Source organism: Anser anser, assembly GCF_964211835.1.
Source record: "Anser anser genome assembly, chromosome: Z".
In the NCBI taxonomy this organism is placed as follows: domain Eukaryota; kingdom Metazoa; phylum Chordata; class Aves; order Anseriformes; family Anatidae; genus Anser; species Anser anser.
Window position 1 is genome coordinate 46694010 of NC_139723.1, and position 23740 is coordinate 46717749.

General features: G+C 37.5%; 1 protein-coding gene across 8 annotated transcripts in view; it reads right to left on the reverse strand.

Moving 5' to 3' along the window:
- The window catches only part of CEP78 (centrosomal protein 78), a 58954-nt gene that overhangs the window by 11807 nt on the left and 23407 nt on the right, over positions 1 to 23740 (reverse strand). Inside the window, exons 1-12 of one of the 8 annotated variants that reach the window (XM_083816922.1) lie at positions 14982 to 15109; positions 13528 to 13589; positions 13086 to 13360; positions 12694 to 12869; positions 12023 to 12095; positions 11395 to 11498; positions 9844 to 10018; positions 7461 to 7574; positions 7151 to 7215; positions 6227 to 6310; positions 2942 to 3050; positions 770 to 905 (exon numbers count right to left, since the gene is read on the reverse strand). In XM_083816922.1, coding sequence (XP_083673048.1) covers positions 770 to 905; positions 2942 to 3050; positions 6227 to 6310; positions 7151 to 7215; positions 7461 to 7574; positions 9844 to 10018; positions 11395 to 11498; positions 12023 to 12095; positions 12694 to 12869; positions 13086 to 13338 — 1289 coding nt within the window. In that variant the 5' untranslated portion in view covers positions 13339 to 13360; positions 13528 to 13589; positions 14982 to 15109. Of the gene's footprint in view, positions 1 to 769; positions 906 to 2941; positions 3051 to 6226; positions 6311 to 7150; positions 7216 to 7460; positions 7575 to 9843; positions 10019 to 11394; positions 11499 to 12022; positions 12096 to 12693; positions 12870 to 13085; positions 13361 to 13527; positions 13590 to 14490; positions 14774 to 14981; positions 15143 to 23740 lie in introns of those variants that run through there. The other 7 variants (XM_083816921.1, XM_083816920.1, XM_083816924.1 and 4 more) reach the window with 7 other exon arrangements.

Here is a 23740-nt window from a genome sequence, read left to right on the forward strand (position 1 = left end):
GGCTGCTCTCCAGCATCTCGTCACCCAGTCTGTACGTATAGCCAGGGTTGCCCCGTCCCAGGTGCAGGACCCGGCACTTGCTTTTGTTAAACCTCATGTGGTTGGTGTTCGCCCACCTCTCCAATCTGTCCAGATCTCTCTGCAAGGCCTTTCCACCCTCAGAGTCCACAACTCCTCCAAGTTTGGTGTCATTGGCAAATTTGCTCAAAACACCTTCTAGTCCTACATCCAAATCATTTATAAAAACATTGAAGAGGACTGGCCCTAAAGTGAAGCCTTGAGGGACCCCACTAGTGACCATCCACCAGCCAGATGTGGCCCCATTTACCACAACCCTTTGAGCCCTGCCCATCAGCCAGTTGCTAGACATCTAGAATTCCTAGACATCTTGAGTTGGAAGCCAGATCAACAATACTACAAGCTTGGAAAACTAAATTATATCTTCAGCTATGAAGAAGTATGATAAATCATCAGTAACAAGAGAGTAAACGAACAAGATTTGTTTTGTTTTGGTACAACTGGATATTCCCATAGCCATCAAATTATGCCTTTGTGTGCATTTTAAAAACTTACTGGAACAGAATTTGTAACACCCTCCAAGAATTATATAAGGAGAAAAAAGTATGGATACAATATGAAGTTTTAAGTATGGATACAATATGAACTTTTGTGTCCAACTTCAAACATGTATTTAGAAAAAATAACACTGCTCCTTCATTACACAGTTTTTATGCTTCAATATTTTTCCCTTTTACTGTGAAAACCTCACCTGCATCTCTTTGCACGTTCTGCAGTGCGCCAAGGGAGGAAGCCTTTTGTGCCCGGTGGTAGTGGTTTTGGTGAATAACAATCTTTTACAGATGTAGTCTTTTTCCCAGGACTTACAGACTTTTTAGATGTTAATCCTGCATTGAACAGCAAGAATAGGAGAAAAGAGAATTCATTGTACCTAGATATTCATACATACAGTTGCAGTTGACTTTATAAGTGAATTTTCCAACGTAATAAAAGGGACTGCAGGAAATCTACATTTCAATCTTATTTTGCTGACCTTCTCAAAAACTGATTTCTGTTTTGCTTGTCAAAAAGAAGGTTGGCCAACTAATCTCCTGGCATGTTTAACAGTTATGTCAGGTTGGCAAAAGTAATGCACACTGTTATTAAGAAATAGAAGCAAAGTTTCATAGCTAAAATTTATTAATACTGGTAATTTCAGATATCCAATTCAGTTGTTGGAAGTGGGAGCTTAGACAGTTCATAATAAATATAAATGAATAAGGCTACATATGCACTTCAAATTGCCCTCTAGTGGTTTTAGTGTGAAAAAGATTGTTTTTGTAGTTTGCAAGATGCATTTAAAGCCGGTATTCCGGTTGATCACTTCCACAGACCACCAGCATCATCACTTAAGAAGAGTGATTAACAAAGTTGTATTCACTAATCCAGCGTTTTGTTGTTGTTGTTGTTGTTTAAATCATATGCTATAACTCAAAGTAGATTCAGAATAAATGTCTAGATTCTACCTCAGGTTATGTATCAACAGAATTAAGACCCAGGAAACTGTTCACTACGTATTTTATATAGTTAAAGAAGAGGAAACTCAAGTTACTTCTTGAGCACAATCAACAGAACAACTGATTTTGTAAAGGCACAGAAATGTAGAACTGGGGTAACAGAATTCCAAATGTCACTTTATTCTCAATAAGTAAATGGGATAGATTTTTTAAAACTGTATTTAAGTAAGGCATTTTCTTCCATCACCCTGAGCACCAGGATTTATATATACAAACAGATTTTGATTTATGCTTACCTCTATGCTTCCAGATAACAATAGCAAAGATGAAAAGACAAGCCAGATGTATTACGGTGAAATTTTCAGTAATTTTGTTGAGAAATAGTGTATTGCAGTGTCCTGGTTTCAACTGGGATTGTGTTAGTTTTCTTCCTAGTGGCTGGTATGATGCTGTACTTTGGATTGAGGTGAAAATAATGCTGATAACACACCGATGTTTTAGGTGTTGCTGAGCAGTGCTTACACTAAGTTAAGGACTTTTCAGCTCCTCGTGCTGCCCTGCCAGCAAGGAGGCTGGGGGTGAATAAGAAGCTGACCCAGATTGGCCAAAGGGATGTCCCATGCCATAATACGGTGTTATGCTGAACAGTAACACTGGAGGGAGTTGGCTGGGAGGCAGGGATGGGTGCTACCTGAGGTCTGGCTAGGCATCAGTCAGTAGATGGGAAAAAAACTTCATTGTACATCACTTGTTTTTTTAATCATCATTATTTCCCCTTCCTTTTTTATCCTATTCAATTGTCTTTATCTCTACCCACAAGTTCTACCTTTTTTCAGATTCTCTCCCTCATCCTGCTGTGGGGGGTAGCGAGTGAATGGTTGTGTGGTGTTCAGCTGCCTGCCAGGTTAAACCACAACATGCAGCTATCAGTACTTAAATATTCAAAATACCTATGTTATTTTAAGCATATTATTAATAATATGTTTGCATGAAGTTTTAAAAAAGAACATTTTGTACATCAGTTAAAAAAATAATCAATTATTGTTTGTTTTGGCACAGGCTGCTACAGAAAGGCTACAGCATCAGAAAAACTAGGCAACTCCCTATCAACAAGCGTCCTAGAACTGAAGAATTGTGGAGAGGATGCACTCAGAATACATGCAATGCTTCAAAACAGTGAACTTAGTATATCCTACACTTTTCCCAACCACATATACGGCAGCCCTAAAAGCAACAGAAAGTTCGCTATAGAAACGTCTGTGCTACCATCAGCGGTTATTAATATTAAATTTTCTTTGAACAAAGGTATTCTGCAAAACACTGATGTTTAGACACACTAAACATTTCATAATTAACATTCTTAAACAGTAACATGCCATTTTGTAAACAAAATTCACTACTGCAGGAAAAAACAAAGACAATATTACCAATACGAATAGTAGCTTTTCCTTTTCGACCACTTCCTAGGACAATAGTTCTTTTCTTTGGTCTAGCTTTCAAAGCATCCTTGGAAGATGGTGAAGTCAGCCATTTATACTGAATTTATGTTTTTAATATAAAGAAAGAAAAGTTAGTTTAGTAGCTATTATTTAAAGAAGTGCTTATTTAAGATCACGTTTAATTTTTTTTTGTCAGATACAAGACTGCCACTGCTAGTTACAACTTAATAGTGAACTGTAAAACTAGAGAAAAACGAAAATCCCACAAGCTCCCAACTTAAACACAGATTCAATGCAAGTCTGAATGCTGCATTATCAGTAAGTGTTCCCAGAATACCACTGTAACATCCCATCCAATATTTTCGTTTCTCCTGCACAAAACACTTCTCCTTTTATAGTAAAAAAATGGCATCAACCCTATAAAAAGGAAACTCTGGCTCTGGCTTTCATTCTCTACAGAAAGCTGGCTTGCTAGGAATGACTGGTTCCCGCCAAACTTCTCCAGAGTAATAAAAGCTTAACTAACATGATTTTATATTACCAGTAGAGTTAGTATTTTTTAAAAAAATAAGTTCAATTTTCACTGCCTCTAATGAAAAGACATCCATACAAAGTTAAGAGCATCTCAAATAGAATTAAGATGCTGATAATCAAAGGCAATTGCTGTAATTCAGACTTCTTTACGGCAACAGATCTACTCATAAAAGGTTCTACTTCTGCCAATTAAAGTCTTATTATTCCCAAGTTACACGGTCACATAATTTTCACTGTGCATCAAGTTATAGTTAGCACAAAGTCCACTGCTGAAGCAGCCATCGAAGGAAATGTAGTTAATACTAATGCTTATTTCAGACAGCCCTAAGCCCCACCATCATAGTACTAGGAACAGGAAACCAAAATTAATCCCTCCTAATGCACAGGGAAGATTAATCTGCAATTACTGTGCTGCAACTAACAAATTCTAGCAGAATGAACTGCTCATTTTCAACTACAAAATAGACTAAAACTAACTGTAAACTTTTAACACGAAGAATAGCTTAGCTTTGTTTTAGTACACATAAACCAGCTATTACTAGGTCAAACGTGAAGTTCACCTACTCAAGAGACATGTTATCAGGTTAGATACCTGCTGCTGTTGTATAATAACTAAGTATGAAGACAGCAAAGGTATTAAGACAGTTGAAAAATGACTAAGTCCTTAAGTTGGGACTATGAAAGCAACTTGTAGAAATCTCCAGTGGATTTTTCTTCTAAATTACTCAGTCTCTCCCAGAAATTACACAAACTTTCACCACCTAGTACACCCAATCATACCTGCAATTACAATCCACCATCCAAGAGTTACACAGTGCTGCTAAGATAATACAACCTTTCTCTATTTTAAGTGTCCATTAAACTTACTGGAAAATTTCTTATGTTTAGAGGCACCGATTAGCAGTGAGCAATCCTTCTTGCAAACATGAAAACCCAACCCAAAGGACAAGTACATAAATGCTATTAAAAAACAGAGAAATGACTTATGCAGAACAGGATGGAAGGGCTGCTGAGACAGGTATCCAGTAAGCAAGTGTAACGGTACATTAGAGGCTATTAGTGGCAGCCAAGACGTGATCTTTTGTTATTATGGCTTACTATTATAAAGTTAATCAAAAGCCCACCCAACTCCTCTTTATGATGCAACACACTATTTTTTTTCCCCTGACTCAACAAGCAGTTCAGGCAGAAAATATGGAGTTCACACAGCAGGTGCCATGATAAGATCATGCAGAATGTAGCTCTGCCACTCCTCCGATAAATACTAGTTCCACATTTTACTGAGTTTTAATCATGAGACTTGTAACAGTTAGCCTCTGTCAGGTTAAAAAGCTGAAACTAGAAGAAGATGAAACTGGAAGAAGTACTAGGGATGGTCATCCATCCAAGTCTTTAGCTGGCTCTGTGGAAGAGATATGGTATGAGTTAGGTAACTTTATGCAAGAATAAGCAATGGATTAGTTTCAGACAGAAAACTGTATCTCGGACCTTGTCTCAGAAGTCCCTACCCAAAGGCTAAACTTAGTACAACTGAGTCTTTATTTCCTATCAGTATGAAATCCAGATTTTTAGCAACTATCATGGATAAAAATAAAGAAAAAGAACCCCTCCTAGGTTAAATATTTCCAAGACAGATATGCATGTTTTCCCCACTATGGAAAAAGGACCAGCATATCCTCTTAAAACCTCCCAGGCTGGAGGTAGTGTCTACATTTTGCCAACTGTGTACTAACTGTCTGTTTTGCTTGCCAAGCTTAAGCTACAAGAAGCAAAAAATAAAAATTGCTTCTTTACATTTGTAAACTTAATCTGTGATGGATCCTTCATAAAAATACAGGGGAATAAGCAGAAAAGGAACTGAAGTTTGAGTTAAGCTAAAACTTGTTGAAAATAGAAAGAACTGGAGTATTAGTTACATACAAAATTTAGAAGAGGTCACTAGGACTCAAACAAATACACCCTTAGATCATTTCTACTTGCAAGTTTCTTTTAATTGTACAGCTGATTTTGGCCGAATAAAGGAATAGTCCTTCTAGTTTTCTGCAGCACAGCTTTATGACCGTTTGTCATCTTTGATACTCCTGACAATTTATAAATTTACTCGTTTTGATCCCTAAAAAAAAAACACCAAAACCTACACGAAACATAACAAAGCACCCACACACTGCTGACTTTCAATATAGAGCGCATCAAGACACTACCGTCAAGAAACTCAACTGTTTTTCTATTCATAATACTCAGGCTGCTTATGTAACTAAGCTTAAGATCAACGGTAAATCCTGAGGTTAGGGTAGTAAATGTTTCAGTTTCAAAAGATTATTAACCTTAACATCAAATGTTTGCATTTATCTGGCTAAACAGGTGGACTATCCCACTGTGAGTGCCTGCACTGTTCACATGATATACACAGCAAATGCTGTTTACAACGGACTACCCACACAGTTTATGAAATAACAGATCTAGGCAGTTGTGTTCCTATTTGTGGAAGAGGCTGTTACTTAGCAAGCTGATGATCAGTGATTTTTCATTTACATTATTAATCTGGTATACAAGACTGTCAGCATGGCCAGTAAGACTTAAGATACTGCACTACCTTGGTAAATATAGAACAAATGTCTTGAGTTGGGTGGTCTCATGGTATATGGGAGATTCCCCATAGAGTTGCTTCTTTTCACAGTTCAGTTTTCCATTTATCTTGAGCTGTATTCTGTACAGGCAGATGCTATTTTCATGTAATACCTGCAACATCTGGCATGTGTTGATTGCACCAGCCAATGATAAAGAGTACTTTTTCACAGCTAACCTTGGTTTCTCCAAAAGAGTCTTTAAGATATTGAAATGGAGAACTGTATTAATCCAAGGAATGCGACACAGACTTCACAATTTATTAGATTCTCCCTGCAAAACCACAACTCTGACTTCCAAATATTTTCAAAGCCAAAAGAGCAATAAATTCCAGAACAAGAACTGGGAAAACAAGAATAAATGTACACTCATTTGCTTGATAGCTCTTTTGGGAACTGAATCAGATTTCCCTGTTATAAATAAAAGACTCAGTATTTAAACAGTATATCTGATCATAAATGGTGCAGATATTTTATACAAGTTACAGTGAACACTGTACAGTCATTAGATAAAGATGGCAAATGACAATGTACTTTAAACTATAGTTTCTTAGATGATTTATATTGCATAGTCCTGAGTAGCTTAAAAATTAACTATGTAAATTATTGACAAAAGTTCCAAAATAATGTTTTAAATTTTAAATTATGAGTTCCTTTATTTAATTAATTTTCATGTGTTAAGAAAACATTCTACAAAACTTAGCAGTTCAGAATTCTTATTTACTTGTTCTACAGTAATGCCTAAGTATACACAAATTGCCATTATTCTTCCAATAAAATGAATATCCTGTTTTTATCTTAAATTACCTTAAAGAAATCATAAAAAGTCCAATATAATATAGTTAATGTTGCTGCTAGTGTTTTAAGCTTTTCTTCTCCTATTTTTTGTTTCTTTTTTAAATAGAGTCACCTTTCTGTCTATAATTGGAATAGCTGCATTAGGTTAATTCCGAACTAAGTTATCTTTGTAAAAATAAATGCAATGCCAGCTTAAAAAAACAAAGCACAAGTCAGTCACTCTAGAATGCCTAGCACATACCTCTGAATTAGCATTATTTCCATTCATAAGAACTCTTTCAATAATGTTTTTCATCAGAACGTGATCTAGAATGAATTAAGATGTCTCATTAAGAATTTCCTAGATGAGACCAGTATTTATGCAAACAGATCATTGAATAAGCAGTGTCTACCCTCCTCCCTTCACCCATTTTTAAATGCTTAGCAAAATACTGTTGCAGGCTTTTTCCTTGAAAGCAGTGTACTTTCCCCCACCAGAACTACTCAAAAAGAAAAAAAAAAAAAAACAGGACAAAAGCACATATAGATACTACAGATATACAGATACATACCAATTAATGGATTTTTTCTTATGTCAAGTACCACTAATGTTGTATTAGTTTGAAGAGCATCTAGTAATGACCTTGCTCCTTCATTGGATATTCCACATTGCTGCAAATCAAGTGCTAAAATATTTGGGGAGGTAAAATAAATAAATTATTCAATGGCGTAACTTGTAGAAATATCTACAATTTAATCCACACTTGCTGAGAACCTCCATTTCACAGAACATGGATAAAGAATGTTACTCCAACAACCAAATGTTCAAACAAGAATTATTAATTTTGGAGGTGAAAACTAGAAGTTTAGGTCAGTAGCACACATTAACATTAACACATAACTGCTAAACAATTGCAAAGGAAGGAATACAAAATGACAGTTAAGTCACTGTGATTTAGAATTCCTAGCAGAGGTAATAGGTCTAGATACTGATTAATTCAGCTGTTCAAGGTACCATAGTATGTAAAAGCAATCAACTTAAGTCTAGTCTGAGTCAGATCACTGCTTCTGCAAGATCAGTAAGTTACTTGGTCACTATGAAATAGTACTATTAAGGCTTTAAAATTTATTTCTTGTTATGCATACAGAATATAACAGAACAGTTGAGATTGGACGGATGTCTGGTGGTCACCCTGACCAACCCCCCTGCTCAATCAGGACCACCTTGAGCAGGCTGCCCAGGACCATTTCACCCAGATGGTTTTTGAAGATCTCCAAGAAGGAAGACTCCACAACCTTCCTGGGTAACCTGTACCAGTCTTCTGCCACCCTCACAGTAAAATGTTTCTCCTTATGTTTCTGATGGCATCTCCTGTGCTTCAGTTTGTGTCCACTGCCTCCTGTCCTGTCACTGGACACTACTGCAAAGAACCTGTCTCTGTCTTCTTCACTGCCCCTGCTCTGATACCCATACACCTTGAGGAGACCTGCCCTTAGGCTGAGAGAGCTGAGACTGTTCAGCTTGGAGACTTTCCTTATCCTTGTCCCTTTACCATCTCAGTGGCCCTTTGTGGGACTCCCTCCCTCCAGCAGCTTCACCTCTCTCCTGTACAGGAAAGCCCAGTAACCCAGGTCTGGCAGCCTCAGCAGTGCTGAGAAGTGGGGATGGATCACTCTCCTCAAACTGCTGGCAACACTCCTAATACAGGATAGATAGCCTTCTTGGCCACCAAGGCACAGAGCTGGCTCACAGACAGCTCTGTTTACAAAAGGACCCCTGGGTTGTTTTCTGTCAAGCTGCCTTCCAACAAGTCAGACCCCAGCATGTACTGGTGCATGGGATTATTCATTCCCAGGTGAAAGACTTAGAACTTCTCTTTACTGAACTGCATTTCTCTAGTCCACTGAGGTCCCTCTGGATGACAACACTTCCCTGCCTTCTCAGGGATCAAAGCAAGGCCCACTGGAGTATACCTCTCTAGGTCCTTCCTCCTGCCCTTCCTGAAGAAGATCTAAATTACATTTGCTTTCTTTCAGTCTTCAGGCACCTCTCCCAATCACCATGATCAATCAAACACTGAAAGTGGACTCACACTGGTATCAAACATCTCACTCAGCACTTGTGGGTGCATCCCATGAGGGCCAACAGAGTTCTGTGTGTTCAAATTGCTTAAGTATTCTCTAACCCAATCCTCTTAAGACCCACATGAATGTTATTTGTACACCTAGCTCACAGTATAAAACTATTCCCATGCTTCAATATATTTAAGAGAAGGGCTACAAAGCTGGTGAAGGGCCTGGAACACAAGTCCTATGAGTAGTGGCTGAGAGAACTAGGGTTATTTAGTCTGGAGAAAAGGCTCAGGGGAGACCTTATTGCTCTCTACAACTACCTGAAAGAAGCTGTGAGGAGCTGGGGGTCGGCTTCTTCTCGCAGATTAAGCAGCAATAGTACTAGGGGGAATGACCTCAAGTTGAGCCAGGGATTGTTCAGGTTGAAAATCAGGAGACATTTCTTCTCAGACAGGGTGGTTAGGCATTGGGTTGCCCAGGAAGGTGGCAGTGTCACCGTCCCTGGGGGTGTTTAAGGAAAGGTTGGACCTGGCAGTTAGGGACATGGTTTAGTGGGTGACATTGGTGGTAAGGGGATGGTTAAACCAGATGATTTTGAAGGTCTTTTCCAATCCTAATGATTCTGTGATCATTATTAGTAATTTCATACATATGTACTGTAGAACAAATTACTTCTCCGATATACTAGAGGACACTTCCAGATGACCCAAAAGTATTTGGGCATTAACTATCCAAAAAGAGGAAAAGAAAGAATCTCTTTCAAAAGGAATTCTTTCCTAGGTAAATAGGAAATTACACTACTGGCTACATTTGCTATTAACTGTCAACTTTCAGTCTTCTGTCTGCCTCTACTCTATCCAAAGAGTCGATATTTCACCGTACCTTTTAGCCACAGGTCCTCTCCTAGACAGTCTGCAAATGCACTTGCTCCTCTATCTCCAACAAGCATGTTGCAGTTCAAAGTAATGCGCCTCAAGCCTGTCATATAGTCGAGGTCAGGTCTCCTATAACGCAGGCTTTCAGCCCAAGCTTCACCATGTCTTTTCATTGCCTGGTGCTTTGCAAACACAGGTGGTGTTACCAAGTGCAAAGACAAAGCCACAATCAATGACAAGATCATAAAAGTGACGTTTAACGGCTTGTGTGCTAATGCAAGAAACACATTTATACCAGTTCTCAGTTCAAGAAATACAAGTCATTCTTAAACATTACAGTTAAGTTATGTTTGTTCTCATCATCTAGTTTTCAATGCATGTTACTAAATAAGGTTAAAGAACTCTAAACATCTTAACACCTTTTTTACACGACTTACAATGCACCTTGAACAAGATATACACAGTAGGAAACTGCATGCTTTCATGCAAACCAATGTTAACATTAATTAGAATATGGTACTAGTCACAAGCTTAATCAGTTAATTAGAAGCTTCTAAACTGTAAACTCGATTTCATTATTTCTACCCAGTGCTTAAGAGTGCTTTAGACATTCTGAAACATTTGTGAAAATTATTAAAGAAGCAATCCTTAAAACAGATGTCATTTACAACCCTAATCTTCATTTGAAGACATCCTGAATGGTTATTTCTTTAAATGACACTTATTAAGAAAAAACATATTTATATCTCATACCGTAAACTGGTTTTGGCATATCATTTCACAAACTTTGGAAGGACTCTGTTCACACACTAAACTTCACATATGCTGCTCACAAAGTGCTTTGATGTGTTAGAGGTTGAAAGTTAAAGAAAAAAATTAAATGTTCAATAACAGGTTAATTAATTTTATGTTCACTGAGTCAGGAAACAATATAATAACAACAAAAAGCAGATCTGAACATTCACTACTATTTAAATTACAACTCAATTATTCATTATCCAATCCCATTACATTTTAATATATGGGGAAACAATTGAAAAGGGATACAATAGAACTTATTTCCAGAGTATAAATACTGCCCACTTTGAGCTGCGTAACATGGGTTACACAGAATAGCCTGTATTTTTCTCACTGGTAATCAGAATGTTTTCCTTTACTATTGTATATGCAGGTATACTAAGATATTTACATCTGCTCAGTATCAAATAATTTGGTCTTAATAGATGTTCACTTCAGGGCTTATGAAACTGATTACAATAAAACTGACTTATCATTAAACATTCATGTGACAACAGCTTTCCCACAATGAAATACAATTTTCAGGACTTTTTTTTTTTTAAAGCATTACAGTAGCTATGCTAGAGATTATCCTTCTCCTGCAGAAATTTGAAGTCAGAAACAGTTCTTTGAGCTCAGGACAATATATGGAATAGCACTGCTTTTAGTATTGAAAAACTAAAAAATTAGATACTGTTAGATTTGTTACTAGCTGAACATAGTTATTATTCTTAGTTAAAGTTATTGTGAACATTTAGTTCAAGAAAGATGATGAAATTACCTTTAATACATTTGCCGTATGCTCCGCTCCTCGCCAGGTGAGGCTACATCCTGTGAAGTTTACGTATCTGATAGTAGCTGAATTCTTCACACTCTGGCAGATTGCTGAAGAAAACAAGACCATGCGTGTTATCTACACACACCACAACTAGGTTATCAAAACAAATGCACTCGTTCACTACCATATTAAGAAGCGGAATCAATAACGTGGCAAACACCATGACAAAACACTGGTATTGAAGTAAAGGAGATTTTAAACGCATTTAATGTGTTGTAAAATTATACATTTTAGTGCAAGTGCTTAGCAAAGATTCTTTGAACAAACCAGAACATTTTATTTCAGTTTACTTGTGTAAACATGAAAAAAATCAAGAAAGTTAGCCTCCAACTTAAATATTGTGACTGTTTTAAATAAAACTATAAGCATCACTGTTCAGTAGCATATTTATTTACTAGAATCAAGTAAACAAATTCAAGTCTAAATAATGTAAAATCATGTAGAATAAAGAAAATATTATTTTAATAACTATAAACAGATTTAAAACAGGAATGGAAATAGTGAAAAAATGTACATATTTAAAGCACTACAAGAGAGAGAAGTATTGAAATGTTTTTGATTCTGAACTTACTTTCTAATCCTCCATCTCCAATTGGACAGTGGGCTAAAGAAACGCTCTCCAGAGATGATGAAGTGGTCAAGCCCTTCAGAATAAAAGCAATGTTTTTAACTAGCTCAAAAGCAACATTACAAAAAGAGAAAAGTCCAAGTCAGACTTGCTCAGAACACATTGCGTTCCCTACAAGAAACTTTCGGAAGCTGGGAGGAAGGTCAAAGCTCACTGTAAACCTCATTTTAAGCCTTTTTTTTTTTTTAAATATATAAAAAAAACAACACAGGAGGAGCCTAGCCTACTGGCAACAAGCAGCACCTCCTTTCCTAGAAGCCACTCACAAGCAAACTAGAAGAAGTGTTCTAGTAACACACCTTAGAGACCTGCTTTTATCTTCTTGGTGTCCCACAGCTTTTCTTCTGTCATGCACATTCACTGTAGTTTGAGTCACATATATAAGTTATATGCCCCCACATACACTGCAGTGATGTTAATAACTTTCTCGTAAGCCTTGATGAATCAGGGCAGAGGAAAGTTACACGAGTTTTGAAAGGCTCAGCAAGACTAGGTTATACTAATTGTCTCATGCTGTGGATAACACAAAGATGTGTTAAAACATGCACATCCTTATGTGTGACAGCTATGTATAAAAGTAGTTGCTACTTATTTGTATACTAACATATTCTCACCTTTGTTAAAAGCATTAGATCTCTCTCCCTCAGTAGCAAACCATGCAGTTCCAGATTTTTGAGTACATCAGAGATACTGAGACAGCCTTTAACAGCTTTGCATAGTTGGCCAGTCAAGTCTTTTGATCGAATTGCTGGAATTCTCCTTCTGAAGTAAGTTTTGTATCTTTCACCACCTAGTAAACAACAAAAATTATACAGCAGTAGCATCCAGTTCCTATAGACTTAAAAGGAATCATAATCACACTACAATTTCTTGCTGCTCTTCTTAAATAGAAGTAACTCCTTAGAGTACAAGTCTTAGCCCATGCATTCAATCACACAAGTTTTGTGCAATGTATTTTACCACATACACATCAACGCATTTATCCTTGACAGCCATCAGCACAAACCTGATTCTCCAAGACCTTGTTGATGAAAACTTCTTATTCCGATAGAAGTCAGAGTCTTATCATGCCTAATAGCATTCAGAAGTGGTGCCCAGTCTGCAGCTTTGATGCGATCTACAATTAGATCAAGAGTACCCTGAGTCAGGTTAGCTTTCACAGCTTTCAGAGGCACGGAGCTTTGAAGAGCACAAAGATGTTCATAATGTGAGTAGAAATCCAGCATGCATTGTCTTCTTATTTTCACTGAGTCAATCATTTCTTCTATCTGATAAATGTTTCTGTAAAAGAAGAAAAAAAGATTTCATTTTTTTCCAATGTAAAATTGATTTAGCAACACAGTCTCAATCCAACATGCATGCCCAAAACAAGAGTACATTCACCCACACTGCATATACATGTCTTCACCGTGGCAGCTGAAACAATGATGTCTTACAATGCTAACTACCTGTGTAAACACTGCTGAATACAGGAAAAAATTACATTTTACTCTTCCAAATAAACGGGTATCTGCAAAATATAAAAGGTTCAATTACTAACTGCTGTAAAGTTCTCATTTTCCTTTTAACAGTTTTGTAGTGTAAGGGTCTGCAGATTCCTGGAAGCCTTGGAAACCCCAGCTGAAAATCAACGGATACGAAAGACTATATTCCAAGCAGAGCTACTTGTGACTTGCTCATTTGTTTAAGCTATCTGATTAACCAGCATTATGTAAGCACATTGTGGTCACAGAAACCGAAATAAGTTATAACCCAATACTTCAGCTTCAGAAAGTGACCATCCGCTATAAACCCCCTGACTTTAGGTGATACACAACATACTAGCCTTTCGTTTCCAGAGCTTAGCCAATATTCTTTCTCATGGTTCATTTCATTCCAACACAAACATCAGACCTGTACCTGAAGTAAAGAAAGCAGATCCTGGCCCTAGTATGCAATGACCATAGAAAGGACGAGGGGAAAGCTTATCAGAACCACATGAACTTGCAACTGAGACACAACTATGTAAACCAGGACTCATCTGCACCGAAGTTAGCAGATTTGACAACGCTTTAGAACGCCTTGACTGTCCTTGAGAAAGCATGCAGGGAAAAATAACATATTCTTTCAATACAAAACAAGAAGACATTGAATAATACTAGCTGGTGGCAGATTAAAGTGTTGTGCTTTATTTTTTATTTTTTTAAACAGAAAAAAAGAAGCACTGCACATAGCAAAACTAAGAAGTCCCCTTCTACACGGGGTTTTATTATTATTATTATTTTTTTTTTTTTAGAAACCCAAAAGTTTCTAGGGATTCAAAAAAACAGTCATAAAAATCACAGGGGAAAAAAATTCCACACAGGACCACTGAAACAACTGTGCCCGGCAGCCTGAACTGCAACATAAGCAGCCGTTTACTGTCTCCTTACACATTTTATCAAGCATCTGCTGCTCCGCAGGGTTGCAACACATTTGGCCTGCTGGACGACTGTGTTAAGTACAGACAACATCCACCAAACGCACACAGATGAACAGCTCTGGTCACGGTTGGGATCACACAGCACTTTATTTTTCACCCACGCCGTATCGCCGTCAACCAAGGGAACTAGAGAAGCGTTCTGCTTCCCTAACAAAGCACGCACGGGCTGCGGACTGCGCTACTCGCCGTCAGCCGCGGGGCTCTGAGACAACGGGCCGGCTGCCGGGGGAAGGGCGACGGCAGCTCCCTGGTCCCCCTTACGGTCACCCCGCCCCGTCCCGTCCCGCCTCCACCTGACGGGACCGAGCCGGGCCTCGTCGATCCCCCACCCCCCTCCCACCGCCCGGCAGACAGCCCTGCTTCTTCCCCCGCCGCCACCGCGACACAACCCGGGGGGCCCGTCAGCCGCGGCCGAAGTCCGCCGCCGGCCTCGGTGCTAACCTCGCACCTCCTGCCGAGCCCACCGCCAGCCGTTACAGCCGTTACAGCCGTTACAGCCGCCGCTCATGCGCGCGGGACCGTTGCCCCGGCAGCCCAACCGTCCCCCGCCGGCCGTCCCGCCCGCCGCCACGCGGCGCAGCAAGCCCGCACCCCATTGGCTGCTCCCCCCTCCCGCGGGAAGCGGCCCCCCCCCTTCCCTCTCTCACGCGTTCAAAATGGCCGCGCCCGGCGGCCGCCCCGCCCCGCCCCGCCCCGCCCCAACGGCCGGCCACGCCGCTAGGGGGCGGCGGGGGGCGCTCAGGTGGCGTCGTCGCCGCTGCTGTGAGGGGGGAACGGGCGGTGTGCTTGTGTCACGGGAACGAGGCGGGTTAGAGCGGGGGGAAGCTGGGCGAGAGGAATGCGGCAGGCGTTTTGGACGGAAGTTTTACATCGTGACAGAAAACAGTTTTCTAAAGGGATTTTAGATGGTTAGAAGAAAACAAGCGTTGTCTTTCAGTGTGTCTTTATACATACACGCTGTGTAGCTGTACTACCTGCAAATCACGTTAGGTACATAATAAACTGAATAAATACCGAAGCGTTTTAATTTGCAACAGTAGCTGCAGCGAGCTGGTCTGAGCAGTCTGAGAGAGAGCAAATGAATTGCACTTCCCAGCTACATTTCTCATTAGCTTCCTAGCTTAATTTAGGAAGATCTGACTTCAATCGAGACCGGAGGATTCTTGCTACCATTCAGTGGAGGGCGTTTTAAAGTGCACCATTTAAACCCAAGTGGCTCAAATGTAATCCATGAAATTGCAGGTCCTAGAATTTGCAGGTCATTCGTGGAAAGTGACACCAACTGCTTAAGAAAATGATTGCTGTAAATGTGTGTCAGACCACCCTAATACTGAACAATAACAACACTAAACGCAGTCGTTATATAACCAGAGCAGCCCAAGTACTGTAATCAAGTGTGCCAGAACAAGAATTATTTCAGAAACTCTTAGGTCACCATCTGCACAAGTTGTTTCAGCATGTCATTTTGTGAATTGAGCATAAAAGGCAAGCAGTATGCAGGGCCATAATCATACAAATGGTAATAGCAGATTTCAATTCTTGACCGTAACGCAAAATATTCCTGGTGCTTGTCATACCTCTTGGTGTCACGGACAAAACTCAAGGAAAATTAGACGTAAAACTTCTCAAGAAATTTTACTTTAAAAGATTTTCTGTTTATGCTATTTTGTTTAATCCTTTTTTTTTTTTTTATCAGTTAGGGAGGTATAATACATCTTCACTGCTAGTCCACACAGATTTGAATTTCTTACTTTGATTAATATGTTGTTAATCACTTTTTTTTTTTTTTTAATTCATTCATCTTACTTTTCTGGGCAGTCTTCACTCTGTTTGGGGTTTGCTTTTGTGCAGGGTGACAGCTACAAATCATCTTACCCTATAATATCAAAGGGTTGAGGTTTTAGCTCATCATCTAAAATCATTCATGGGTAGATGGGTAGGGTATTTAGGAATTTCCCCATTTTCTTTGGGAAAGTAATCTAAAGTACTTGATGTGATATTTCAATAGTAACATTGAATTCTATGCATTTTAGCATTTTAAGCCATGAAAAATAGAAAGGGATCTCTGAAGATTCCAGGAGGGATTTTTTTTTTTTTTTTCTGGTGTCTATAGATATTTCCTACTGGAGCCTTACATTTTGTGGTCAATTTCAATGTCAATTATGCTATCAACTGTAAAGTTCAAGCAAAAAAAAAACAATCACAGCAGCACTGTCACTCCCTTGTAAGTGAAACAAGAAGCTTTTCTGTATGCCGTTGGTATGCATGCAGTCTCGTTTTGTGCACCAGGAATAAGTGTCAAAAAAAGCAAGATGAAGAGTGATTAAATTGTTAATATAGCTCCTGTTATTTTCCGTCATATCAAAACTATTATCCAAATGTTTTATTGGATATAGTCTTGAAAGAGTTGCACTGGAACTCTAAACTGCAGGTTGCTTAGGTCACAATTAAGTTATAATTCAAATGGAATTTGTCTTGCCAGTAAATAAAACATCTCCAAAATTGAAATACAAAATACTGCAGAGAATCTGTTGCACGTTGCTTCTTACCAAACTTTGTTTCCTTTACAAAATAATGCTGTGTCCGTTTCCATTTTTGACAGCATTTGAATCATTGCTTTTGTTTTTCATTCTACTTATTCTTATAAAGCTTAAGAGTTTTTTACTTCTTTTTTTTTTTTTTTAATCAAATTTTGGTAAACATGATACAGATCTCTCAAAAGGGCTGGGTGTTGAGGAAGCATCAAGAATGTTCAGTGTTTGTGAATCATTGCGGAGACTCTAAGTATGGGCTTTATGCACTGGACAGCTGTAGTATGTGTAATGATGAATCTACAGTTGGCTGTCTCAATTCCAAATTCCAGTCTTTCATCCCATTTCAGGGGGTCAGCCTGGAGAAGAGGAGGCTCAGGGGTGACCTTATCACACTCTACAGGTACCTTAAAGGAGGGTGTAGCGAGGTGGGAGTTGGTCTATTCTCCCATGTGCTCGGTGACAGGACGAGGGGGAATGGGCTAAAGTTGCGCCAGGGGAGGTTTAGGTTGGATGTTAGGAAGAACTTCTTTACTGAAAGGGTTGTTAGGCATTGGAATAGGCTGCCCAGGGAAGTGGTTGAGTCACCATCCCTGGAGGTCTTGAAAAGAAGTTTAGGTGTAGGGCTTAGTGATATGGTTTAGCGGAGGACTTGTTAGTGTTAGGGCAGAGGTTGGACTAGATGTTCTTGGAGGTCTCTTCCAACCTAGATGATTCTGTGATTCTGGGTTTTCATAGCCTCCAATGTGAAGTGATCCTTGTCTACTGCCACTGTATGCTTTGAAAATAGCATGAAGGTTTGGATTGTTGGTAAGTTAATAATAGATTTAATTATATATTGCCATTCAAGAACTATTCTAGATGTCCAGGAAAAAAACACGTGGACAAGCTTTGACCAGTTCAGCCTGAACCACAGTATTATGCGACCTGGGCATGCACTACGTTCTTTCTGGTTATGCAAATGAAAACAAAGACATGTTATCTTCCAGTGAAAAGTATTCAAAAGTATTCAAAAATAAAGTATTCAAAAGTATTCCACAGTCTTTTGTGTTCACAAACTTCCAGCTATTTGCTAGTCTCATATATTCAATCTAGAAAGAACAAATAGAAGAGAGAAAATAAATGTCTTAGAGCATCTAAGTTTGATGTAATTGAGAATACTTGTTCAGGATACTTGAAAAGGGGCTGAATTTTTGCAGTGATTGATGAGATACTAATATAATGATATTTTTAAATAGTTTTACTGCATTTCTTGAATTTATTAATTGCTGCAAATAGGAGCCCAACTCAGTCAGAAATGACAAATCCTTTTTTTTCCTGCTTTTTTGTAACTACCTGTGCAGTTGAAGTAGTATTTTATTTTCAGTGTGTAATACATATGCCATGTTTGTAAAAACATGTATTTTATTGTACTTAGGCCTTGGAGTAAGCCACTTGGCTGTATTTCCTTTATTCATTGCCAGAAGAGCACGTCCGACAGTATTCTGACAACATTGTGAAAGCTATTTAGTTAATTTTGTCTCATGAAAGCATTAAAAAATGAGAGTTGGAATTTTTACCGTAGTGTTTTGTGTTTTTTCTTTGGCTAGATTTCCCATTTTTCTGTGAAAAGTCCTGCATTTTGTAATTGTGATTATAACCCTTGCTTGCTTTTCTAGTCAGAGACATTTCCTATTACTGTTTTAGGTCTCCAGAAATATGAATTGATTCGGTGAGATACCAGATGTCTCAGCTCTAGATAACAGTTCCAAAACAGACCTAATTCTGTCACTGTGGCAAATGATGAATTCTTCATCAGCCGTAATTTTGCTGAATTTGTTAATTCTTGGTCTGTTTTCTTTCTGTGTCTTTCTAAGCCATATGCTCTTTGTTCTGCTTTGTTTTGTTTTTAATGTATACCAATTCTATTTTTCAATCTGATTTTACACTATAAGCATTTGTCAGCTTCACACCAAATCCAGTGTTATTTTTTTGAAGGGGGTGACAGGGAGGAAAAAAAGTAGTTCTACAGTTAACCCTATCAATGAGTGAGCAGCAGCTATTTTCTCCTGGCTTTACGAAGATGTCTGGAAGGTATACAACCTAATTGATGATTATCTACATTATCCCTTATTATAAAGTATGCCTTAAAGGAACAATTTAACATTTATTTTCAACTTTTGTATCTTGCCTTCTTAAGTCTGCTTTGAAAACTAAACAGCTAGCAGTTTTCCCATATTCTACAGAAGACCAGCTGTCATTGAATTCAAAGTGGCAAAATGACAAAAGCAAAATTTCCCAAACTACTTGAAAAAGTTTGAAGAGCTGCTGCTAGGGCAGTTCTTTATAGCTGTCATCCAGAAGCATGACAGGAACTCTGTTGCTAGGTGGCAATGTTCCTCAAGTAAAGATGTATTCATAGAGCCTGTAAATCTTTTGCTTAAAGCAAGGAAGAAATAATGATTTCATTGTGCCATCATTAGAAAGCTTTATCATGTTTTTCTTGGAACTTGATGATGGCGTAATGACAAGTGCACTGTATTATTTGTTATTTGCATTATACCATAACAAGGCATGGCACTTCAACACACACAAAATATTTAAAACCACAAAATCTCAACATCTATCCTGGGGCAATCCAAAAGCATGTCAAGTTATAAAAATTGTGTCACCGTTTGGGAATCTTCACATTAAGACACACTGAGAGATCCAAAAAGGTTTGAAACTTGGTGTAAATCAAGCTCACCTAATAATAAGTAAGTGCACGAAAGGTCTTGAAACATGGAGTTGACACTGAAGGCTGAAGCAGTGGTGAGGAGATAACGCTTAGGACAGCCTGAAGGGAAAGGAGAAAAGAAGAGCTGAGCAAGAGGGAAGTATGAAATACGGACCAAGGAGAAAAAAAAGATGAGACCTCAAGGGTGAATATTCTTTGTTTTAGAAATCTTGAAATGGATATAGGTCAAATAAATTCAGTTCTTTTCTCCCTGCAATAACAGCCTGTCTTATATTCCATGGATTGGCTTTCATCGTAATAGACTGGGAGGTCTGAGTCCAAGTAGAGAAGACTGAATGCAAAACAGAAGTTGTTTGGTAGAAATAGGGTATTTTTCCTTTTATCTACCACTGGCTTCCTTTTTGTTACAAAAAAAAGCTAGGTTTCAATAGCGTGCAGTACAATTTTGCTGTTTCTTTCTGTCTCCCTGTGAGATGCATACAGAAAACCTTTTTCCTCTTTCATAGTCTCCCATCAATTTTTATTTTTTTTTGGACTTAATGTTTCTCAGAATTGCTGTTGAACAAAATCAACCATCTGGGGGTAATACTCTTAGAACGCAAATAATTACTCCCCAAGATCAATTCTGAAAGTCATATATACATGAAGCCACAATGGAAAATCACCCAGAAAATTAAATGCTTCAGAGACAGATGACTAAATAATGACAGCAGAGGATATAGAAAGAAAATACAAAGAAAAACAACCACATCATTTACTCTGTTTGTACATATATAATATATATTATATACTATGTATACACATGTATATCTTGTATATATATATAAGAATATAGATATGAAAAATATTTTCTTCTGTTGACATGCATAGTTAAGTAAGTCAAATGATCGATATAATGAATGTTTAAGAAAATAACACACTTTTAGCTAACAGCTCTTGTCCTTAAATTTTCTCCTAGCTTGGGAACCATTTTCTAGGCTTCATCATATAGAGTTAGTCATGGTGTTTTGATTCACTACACAGACCTGCACAGCGTGAACTGCCAGAGTAAGTTACAGTAACAGTATTATTACTATTCTAATTTTGAAATATATAGTAATTTTGAGTATATAAATGCTGAAGGAAGGTGAGAAATAGTTTTGATTTTTATTTTTTAGGGTAGGTTTCAGATATGCTTTCTATCTGCTAGTGAAATGTGTGGACTACAACAGACAGAGTTAAATGATTGAAAGGACAAATACGTCTATCCTTGTTCCAGCTTTGTAGTATTAATGCTTATGGTGATATGGCAGGGGAATCCCAATGCTTGAGGAACACAGAATTTTCCATACAGTACATCTCACAAGGGGCATAGACAAGAACTAAGACACACAGATACCATACAAACCAGTGCTACCATACTTGGCACTCCTGCTGGACAGCTATGCATTGCAGCCTGAAGAAGATCAGGCAGAGGCAGCTGGCAGCACCGGATGGAGCAGGTTATCATTCTTACACAGCTTTCATTACGAGAGCTGTATTTAACTGTACATGGAGCAAGAGATAAATTCCATTGGATTAAGTCATTGAAATTGGATTAATTCATCAAATATTTAGCACATAATTACAATAATAAATGTATTTCTTCTGTTCAGCTTTCCATCATTACTAGTTTAATCACTTCTGACATTTTACTCAATATATAATGACTTCTTATTTTCTGTTAATAGCAAGTCCCCCTGTGACATTAAATGAAACTTGCTCAGACTCAGAATTTTTGCATACTTACATAGTTCTTCTAGTCTCTTTGGATTCTGAGAGATTTTCTATCAGGGTAACCCACAGATCATTTTATATTTCTATATATTTATATTTCTACATACAAGTTCCTTTCAAAAAGAGAGCATGAAAAGATCAGTTATTGTATGGGGAACTGGATAAATGTGTTTTTTTCTGACCTGAAGTAAAATTCATTAAAATATGGAAGGCTGATACATTTATTTTTACAACATTTTCCCACAAAGAAAGACTTTTTATTAAAAGTTCATACTGAAAAACATAGACATTTATAAATTCTTCAGAAAATATTACCTAGTCTTCTGAAACTTCATGAAAACAGTGAGAAACATATTCTTTATTATTTTGTATTGAGGTAATACCCACATATTTCTATAGGTAATTCATAATGTCCCAAGAAATAACTAATGTTTCATTTTAGTAATTTTTTGGAGTTTTCTAGGTACATTCAAAATAACCATCAATATTTGAATGTAACTCAAGTTCAGAGAGTTGTGTATATAGGTAAGTATCTTCGAGGGACACAACCCACTTTCAAATCTGGGTTATGGTTGATTTTGTCAACAGTATTTCATCACATATTTCCATTACTAAAAGTTACGTTGTTTTACTAGGCTATTTATGTTTTGTTTTGTTTTGTTTTTTGGCGGTGGTGGTGGTTTGTTTGTTTGTTTGTTTGATTGATTGATTGATTTTTAACATTTTCTTTGCAAATAGCTTTTTTGTAATAGTTCTGCTGAACTGGAAGTCATTTCATGAAAACTTTTCCTTGTCCAGTCAAATTCAGTGATAGGGAAAGATCATGTCTTCTGTGTCTAAATCAAAATCTGCTCTTCCTCAAAGGCATTAAAATTGTCCTAAACTAGAATTTTCCTATAAACTATACTTTTAGGGGAAGCTCTTCAGTTTCCACAATAAAGTAAATTCTCAGGGTAAATTATTCTTATACATTAAAGATAAATATTTGTGCTGATTTCATTAATGTATAATTAAGATGTTCTGTAACATAAAAATAATTTATTTTTTATTTCATAACAGTATAGCATTTAAGTCAGTGCTATTTATCATTAATGTTCTTTTCTAAAACACCTTTTGTACTAGTCTTCTGTTAGAATTGCTTTGCTAGTTCATTATACATGTGAAAGTCTCCCAAAATAAGAAAGCCGTAGGCACCAAAACCACTGAAATTCACTCAACTTTGTAAACATCTATCCAAGGCACTGAATCAGACACTGAGTTTTCTAAAATGCAAATAAAAGCTGTTAGCTTCCTGAAAGTTACAAAAATACAAAAGGAGGAAGAAAGAAAGCCTGAAAAATTAGTAATGCCAAAACCCCCCCAAAACATGTAACCTTGTTTTACAAAGCCAATTTTATTTCTCAGTATAAAAACAGTTTCACTTTTACATCTAAGATGTACAAACTATAAGAGAATGAACTTGCATTCTCTTAACCTAAACTTAAGAAATTAAAGACTATGCTGTAATGACAAGGATAGTATCACTTCTAGATACATTACTCAGATAATGTTTATCAAGTCTGCAAAGTGTAAGCCCCTTTTCATTTTATTGGAGAAGCATGCCATGGGAAGAATGATTTTTAGCACCTGTCTTTGAGACTTTAAGAATGATTGCACTGCGTAACGAAGTTTTTTGAGGAAGGCAAGTGATGAATTTATAGATCATAACAATAACTGAGAGATATTAGCAAATGTTCTTTTCTTCATGACATTTGGCATTTGTATAAATTCAGTTGAAGACTTTGCTATCTGAATTCTTTGGTTGCCTTTACTAAAAATACAGTGTTTTTAAAATACGATTAATTTTAATTAATCATAATGTAAGAAGCTCATAGAAATACATTTTTATAGCAGAATGTGGAGTTTCCTTCTCTTTAAAAGTGCTTACAGAACAAGGCAAAAGTTGTTGCAGATGAAAAGGTTTAGGCTTAGCAACAAGGACTAGAATCTCATTCACACAAATAGAAGAACTGTGATACCCCTACATTTCAATATACCTGAGGCAAATTTAAAAAGTCAGCAACATTAATGCTGTAAATACCTTTGTTTGCTTGTTTGTTTGTTTTGCCCAACAAATCACAGCAAGGCTACATAGTTTAGAACTAGGTTCACTTTTTCTCTAAATTAAGCTCTGTTTTCAGAACCAGATAAGGATGGAT